Genomic DNA, 7988 nt, shown 5'->3' on the forward strand with positions numbered 1-7988 from the left:
TTTCTTTTCTCTCAAAAGGCGTTTCGAAATCGCAATGCGAGGTAAAAGTCCTTGCGATCCTTGCGTATTTTATACAGGCTGTAATATGATTACGCGTATCATACAAATCTATTGTACAATTTATGGCACAGTTTCCCGAAAGGCGGCGAATTACACTTAAAGCGTCAGATGAACGAACAACGAATATAAGATTAGAAAGTTGAATTTCGGAAGATCGATATTTTCATCACCCCCTCCCCCATGAATGATGAGCAGAAATAAAGATTACGGAAAAGATAACGGAGAGAAAGAGGAAGGCTCTTAATCAAAATGGAAGGCTAAAAAGATCTCTTATATTGCAGGATCAACAGCGAAACTTCCCTGTGCTTGTGTTTCTTCATTAACAGGCCTTCCTGGTTTCCCTCAAGAAAGAACTTGCAAAAGGAGTAAGAAGGATAATGTGATACTGAAAAAACAAATAGCCAGAAAAAACTAAGAGGCTCGGAAGATACGAACGAAACGTTCGCTCATTAGGCGACACGAAACAGAGTTCTAATTTCGCATTCGTTGTTCGTTCGCTCGCCGTATACCCGTTTTTACACAGGAACGGATATGTGCGTTAACGATAAACCGTTTCTGCATTAACATGGTATATACATCGTATGGCGCGCAGTTATAATGTAAACAATATACATGTAAAATACATTAATTATTGCTAAAAGATTTCGATAATCTCTGTGTTACTGTGTCTAGTCTGTGTATCTGTATGAATGCACGAAGATGGATATGATATGTCGAACTCTCATAAATATATTTCGGAAGATAACGATAATTAGCGAACGAATGATTATTAACAGGAAACGTAGTAAAAATATCTTATGGCAGGAAGGCAAATGCCGCTTTTTTTTCTCTCCGTGCCTACACTTTTCGTAAAGAATTTACAAATACGATATATATAAAACCGTCATCTTTTTAGAGTAAAGACACGAAAAGTGTCATAAATTTAATAATAAAATATATATGAAACGCAGCCTTTGGTTAACTGCCATATCAATTAAATTATGAATAACATATACATGTTGTTAACGATGATAATAATAATAATATGATATACATTGATATCACAATTAATACAGATAAATGCATCTATAAAGTATTTGCAGATTAAAAAAGACGTCTGCTGAGATAAATATTTCTCTAATGCTCATTTTTAAGTTATAGTCATGTACACTATTTTTTTTTGCAAGTATGATGTAGCGTATGTGATGTAATTTTATACAAACTACGCTTAAACTAGATATTTACAAAAAAAAAGTTTCCGCGATAAAATGATTTTTTCTCTGTACATTACAAACTATGAAAATGTATAGCAGGCACAGTGGTATAATTATTACATTGAACTCTGTTATGGAACGTGCCGAAAGATATTCCAAGGCAGTTGTTTTTCTCCCAGTATAATTCAATAAAAAAAGTTTAGTATACATCCTACGAATAAAAATATATTTAATGTCATAATTGTTAGAATGAACTCACACTAAACTTTGGATGGGGATTAAAAGTGTCCAATGTATTTAAAGAACAAAGTTATCCCCTAACATTCTTTCTATATGAAAATGATATGGAAGAGCATCTTCCAATATGCAGAGTTCAATGAATTATTGACATATACATTTACAAGTAAAATCTTACGGGAATAATAATATTTCTATCAGTCTAAAAGTCTTGCCATTCGTTGCTTTTGAGTTTAACGCATTAAAGGCCATTACAATAATTACATAATATATAATGCAATTATATTACATAATTGCATAATATAATTTATAACTTGTTCTATATAATTATATATATAATTATATATTATATATATAATTATAAATATAAATATGCAATATATATAACAGATATAATTATAACAATTACAATATAAATTTTAATTAAACTACGACTAACTTCAATCGTTAGATTAATGTATTTATTATTGTAATGTTATGTCGAAATATAAAATTATTTCTCTGGAAAACTCTATTACATTCCAAAATTAAACACTTAAAAAAAGATCATATTGCTTAAATTTCTTTTTGTAACAGAAGTTTTATCCCAAAAACGACCGTTAATGAGTAAATGAGTTATGAAAAAACTTTTATTTGTCGAAAATTTAATGTATCGTATTGTATATATGATAACGCTCACAAATTATCCTCGAATCTTGTCATATCAAAGATTTCATATAAAAAATACAAAACTCGAAATGAAAAGTAACACGAGAAAATGCTTTCTCGGATTAGATTTTTGCTCCGGCATGTTCTACCTGTGTACAATTTATCTTAATCAATTGTACGGATTACATAGAAATACTTATAGTATTTTTAACGAAACTATTCGTTATTACGTTAACGAGTAATTAAACAACAAATTCGATTAATACACTGGTGCAGATTAAAGCAAATTGTATATTATGTGTATATTTTATACATATATATATAGGGTGTTTGGAAAATAATGATAAATCTTTCGCATAAGCCGGTTTCACAATATATGGTTACCTATAGATTAAAGGTTACCAACAGGTTCATCAATGAAATTCATTCATGAATTTCTTGGTTACCTTTAATCTTTAAGTAACCATATATTGTGAAATTGGACGATAGGGGCAGAATGGACTAAACTAAGAAGAAAAGTCCTCTACTATTTTGCAATTTTCGCAATAGTTAACAAGATATTAATTGCTAAAAATTGCCGAAAATTGGTATTCAATAATTTTTTACTCAAATACTACCAATTTTATAGAAAAACTGCAAGAGACAAAAATTATTTATTTTCTTCTCATAGAGCTCTAAGAATTTTTTTAGAATTTTTTCAAAATTTTTTAATACTTTATTTTCTCATGTTCGTAAAAATGAGAAAATGCAGTACTAAAAAGTTGAAAATATCTAGTTTTATAAAAAGTTCTGAAAAAATTCGTAGAATTCTATGAGAAGAAAATAAACAATTTTTGTCTTTTACAGTTTTTCTGTAAAATTGGTAGTATTTGAGTAAAAAATTATTGAAGACCAATTTTCGGCAATTTTTAGCAATTAATATCTTGTTAACTATTGCGAAAATTGCAAAATGATAAAAGACTTTTCTACTCAGTTTAGTCCATTCTGCCCCTATGCGAAAGATTTATCATTATTTTCTAAACACCCTATATATGTATTATATGTATATATATTATATATATGTATATATATAATATATAGAACGTATAGTTTGTATATACATAAATTATCTATTGAGGTATAAAAAAATATATATATAGATATAAAACATAAATAAGCGCTTTATGAATAAAGTGCTCCAATGCATTCTACTAAATAATACAATAACCCATATCGGGGAACTAAATTCAATTATATATATGTTTATTATATATACGTTTTTATAAACCAATAGTCTTTAAAGCCGTATCCACTTGCAACAAAACATTGTAACTGCAATACCGTAATATCCATTACAACATTAGTGTTACATCGCGTTAACACTTGACGCGATACCATGTAGCCGTACTGAACATTTAAACCTAACAAATGTTCGAGGCAAAATTACGTTGCGCTTAAATGTTCGGTGTGATTGCGGAGTACTATTCACACATTGCAGATATAAATTTATTGCAAGTATCGATACGGCTTAATATGCACCAGTGTGCACTAGTGCATTTAAATTCGCCATATGACAGAAATCCATTGCTGTAAAAGCTAATATATTTTTGTCATATTTTTATTTATATCGTTTCGTAAGAATTACCATTGAATTCTCAATTATTACCTGTCTGAGCACTTTCATTGAAAGCTTTTATGCACAATGGTCGATTGAGTCATAATTAGTAATTATAAGATTTAAGTATCAACGATTACAGTTGCGATAGAGGAATATTGAAATAAGATAAATGCAAAAGTAGAAGCACCGGAGCATTATATGTTTCTACTTCCGGATTCTTCTTAAGGCACCGGCGACGGTGGTGGTGGTAAGGGACTAAAATACGTGGACGATCTGGAACTCGGGGACGGTGGGCAACTGATCGCTGCATCGCTGTGATAGACAGAACGTGGAGTGGGCGGCGGTGGAAATGGTTCGCTTTCATAACGATAGCGCGCTGGATAATTGCTGTCTGATTCATCGCAAACATCGGTGCTACATGGAGTAGGTGGTGGCGGTTGATTAATGCTCCTGTAGTGCCGATATGGCTTATACCGGGATGCATTGCTGCTCGAGCAACGTGTCGAGCTAACGATCGTCGCTGGACTCGGCGGCGGATTCAAAGTTTCCTGAGGATATCCACCTGCAGAGCTTCCTCTGGTAGAACTTGACGCACCTAACAGAACAGAATATAAAAATTATAAAATCTAAATGACAATTTACGTCACAGTAAATGATAATATGGATATTGCTCAGCCTCTTACGCATGAAAATTTTCCTAAGTGTAAAAGAATATTCTAATATAAAAATACCATAAAGATAAAAATAATGAATATATTTTTTCTTTTAAGCTTATTTATTTATTTATTTGTTTAAGTTTATATGATCTTTCTCTTTAAATCTCAAATCTTGATATACGACATAATTTTGAAATTCCGTTCTAATAGAAGAGCTTATATAGTAATAATATACAAATACATTACCTGTAATATGACTACGGTCATAACTAGAGCCCAGACTACTTCCGTTCAACATGGACATCCTTACAGCTTCTATCCCGACTTTGAGGCCTCCACTTCCTCCCTCATCCTTTCTATTGTTCTTCTGCGAAACAAACATCGGCTTCACCATTCGATTGTTACTAGGTTTCGGCGACAGTGGATCTCCCGCCGAATCATGTAGTATATCAGGCAGGCCTTCGTTTCCGGTAAACCTATAACAGATAATATAACAAAACAATAAATATTTTCTTGTTTAATACAAAAGATTCCTTCCCTTATGTATTATTTTCTATATTTAAGAGATTCTATTTAAAATATGACTGAATTTTTTAAGGAAAATTTAAACAACTTTTTTCTATATGAAAAAATATATTAATAAACTAAATTTTGAATAAAAATTAATCCAAAGAGACGTACGATTTTTTAAGTTATTTAATAAATACAGTAAATATCTTTACTTTTTACGGCAGTAGTAGTAGCTTAAAATACTTGTTCCGACCACAAATACCACTGCCAGAATGATGATAATGTAAGTCGTCTTGCCAGATTCATTGATGCCAGGTCCAGCGTTCTGGCGATGAGGATTGTGCGGGCTCATGCAAGCTGGCGGTACCTCGTCACTGCCATCGGCGCAATCGTCCCAACCGTCGCACAATGATGTCCCGGAAATGCAAACACCATTTCCGACGCACTGGAACTGCCCGATCTCGCAACATTGTGCCTCATCCGAACCATCCGGACACTGCTGAGTTCCGTCGCATACCAAAGACAATTCTGCAAAAACACACATAATATATAATTATTTTATTGCTTTATATTCGTATATTGATATTTTTAATTATCCAACAAGAGAGACAAAAATCGCGCTTACCGATACAGTGATTCTGACATCTGAATTGATCGCGAGAGCAAGTAGGACATCCCAGCTCGTCGCTGCCATCTGAACAGTCGGTTTGGCCATCACACTTCCACGTGGCTGGTATACAATCCTTACTCACGGCCGCGTTAGGAGCAGCACATGTGAAGTGATCGTTTCCGCAGACAGGCGCCGCGCGACAAGTCCGACCGTCGTCGGATAGAACCAACGACTTCGGACATGAGCAACGGGGCAATGTTGCAGTAGCCTCATCGGCAATAGTGTTGGTGCCGACGCAAAAGTGCGAGCAACCACCGTAATCGTTGAATGGGCTGCATACATGTGTCTCCATGAGCAAATCCTCAGGCATGTTGATCGCAATAAGATCCGTGAAAGATATGCGACCTACCGTCACCTGCGTGCCTCGCCTAGTGTTTCCATCAAACGTCTTGTTTACCCGTTCAATTACCTATTAAGGTTCAATGAGATAAGTATACATATGGATTATCATACTATCCTAATCTCAAATTTGTCTATATAAGATATTTGTATGATACCCGGAACTGACAATAAAATATTGTCACTCACCTGTGTATCGCGATCGTACCAATAGAGATAATTGAAAAGGACTGCTAGATGCATTGCTGAGCCCTGCGTGGAAGTCAAAAGCTTACGATCGCTACCCTCGAAGTTAGAGCATTCGATGTGTTTGCTGTATGCCCAGTAGATGGCATACGTCGTGGTATCCACTGTCAAGCCAGTAGGCTGTTCCATTAAATCACCGGCAATCACGTGGCGCTCCTTGCCGTCCATCTTGCTGCGTACCACCCGCTTCTTCCCTATATCCGTCCAAAAGAGTAATCGCTGTTGCGAGTAGATCGCTATGTGACGTGGCTTCTCACCATCACCTTTCACCACGACGCCGAGAGCCGAACCATTGTCCAGTCGCGTGACATTGAGCGCATCGTTTGTCGAACATGTCCAGAAGAGTAGCCGTCCGAGCGGATCCAGTGCAAGATCAAACAAATGGCCATTTCCGATGGATACCACAACTGTGCTGCTTTGCTGTTGCTGCTGCGTCTGGTTCTCCAAGGCACGACGAATTGTCACGCGACCATCAATCCAGTAGACGTGCTGCGTCACTGGATCGAACTCGATCGCGCGAACGTTCTTTAAACCCTGTACACGCAACGTTACATCCGCACAGTCATCCGTCTGATCAGGTAAATAACGTACGATCGCAGTGCGCTGACTGTAGATCATGAAATGTCGTGGCGCCATGCAGGTCCGATTGTCCCGCGCCAGATTATAATGCGTGGGACACGCGCATTTGTGAATAACGGACGCACCGCCATACGAATCCGGTAGAGCGATACAAAGATGGCTGCAATTGCCATTCGCAATAGCGCATGGGTTCGAACCAGACTGTCGCGACGCGTGAAACACTTTCAAATCCGTCACCGATGCCAGATTAGTGTGGATCTTGGTACGATTTGCTCCGGTGATCTTGTCCGCTCTTTCGATGTCGCCTGTGTTCCAATCCGCCCAATAAATAAAGTCCCGATACTGCGTAACGCTAAACGGATAGACTATGTGACGCGAAATAATGACATTCCTTCGTTGCGTTAACAGATCATAGCAGTTGATCGCGGGTGTCGAAATGTCAGCCCAATACAATTTGCGCCCCACATGGTCGATCGTCAGACCGTTCGCTCGGCCGATGTGCGAAACGATCACTTGCCGCTGTGTGCCATCCAGAAAAGCTCTCTCGATACTGCCAGTGTTACCCCATTCGGCCCAATATAAATGGCTAAAAAACAAATATATTAAATAAATATTAAACAAGATTTAACATATTTGTTTAATAAGATGCCAATTTCTATATCAAAAATATTCTCATATAATTATTTTCAATTATATTTTTTATTTTGTTACCACAATTATACAGGGTGAATGTTAATGCATGTCCCTACCTTTTACCATGGGAAGTGAGATATCGACCGCAGCTGTGATTATCTAAACGATGCATAGATCGCACGTACGTGCTGAAGGATCGAATGCGATGTACAGACAAATTAAAAACTGTCATGCAGTAAGTTAAACAATATCATATTATTGAAGCAATGCATACTCAAATAGCACAGACGATCACTCTAAACTCAAAAAAAATTCATTTTTTAAAATTCTTTCTTGGAATTTATGAAATCTTTCCAATCTCTCTCTTCTCTTCTCTCTCTTCTCTTCTTTCTTCTCTTCTTTTTCAAATAAACTGAAAAAATCTTTTTCAAGAAGATTTTGTAGAAGAGCATAAAATTGTTATTTATTCGAAAAAGTGCTCAAAATGAGTGGGAAGGGATATTTAGCTAGTATACATTTACAAGTATAAAAATAATAACATAAAATATTAGTATAATACATATGTTCGTATCTCAGGCAGCACACGATATTTATAAAATATTTACAAAATATTTGTAAGA

General features: G+C 35.5%; 1 protein-coding gene across 3 annotated transcripts in view; it reads right to left on the minus strand.

Annotated features, from left to right (window-relative positions):
• Nucleotides 1-3425: 3425 nt before the first annotated feature.
• Nucleotides 3426-7988, minus strand: part of arr (low-density lipoprotein receptor-related protein 6) — a 10649-nt gene continuing 6086 nt past the window's right edge. For 2 of the 3 annotated variants that reach the window (XM_018511422.1, XM_018511421.1), the window contains exons 7-11: nucleotides 6100-7321; nucleotides 5527-5980; nucleotides 5114-5429; nucleotides 4638-4867; nucleotides 3426-4330 (exon numbers count right to left, since the gene is read on the minus strand). In XM_018511422.1, coding sequence (XP_018366924.1) covers nucleotides 3957-4330; nucleotides 4638-4867; nucleotides 5114-5429; nucleotides 5527-5980; nucleotides 6100-7321 — 2596 coding nt within the window. In that variant the 3' untranslated portion in view covers nucleotides 3426-3956. The remainder of the gene's footprint in view (nucleotides 4331-4637; nucleotides 4868-5113; nucleotides 5430-5526; nucleotides 5981-6099; nucleotides 7322-7988) is intronic. The other variant, XM_018511423.1, reaches the window with a different exon arrangement.

Source organism: Trachymyrmex cornetzi, unplaced genomic scaffold (assembly GCF_001594075.2).
Source record: "Trachymyrmex cornetzi isolate Tcor2-1 unplaced genomic scaffold, Tcor1.1 scaffold371, whole genome shotgun sequence".
Taxonomy (NCBI): domain Eukaryota; kingdom Metazoa; phylum Arthropoda; class Insecta; order Hymenoptera; family Formicidae; genus Trachymyrmex; species Trachymyrmex cornetzi.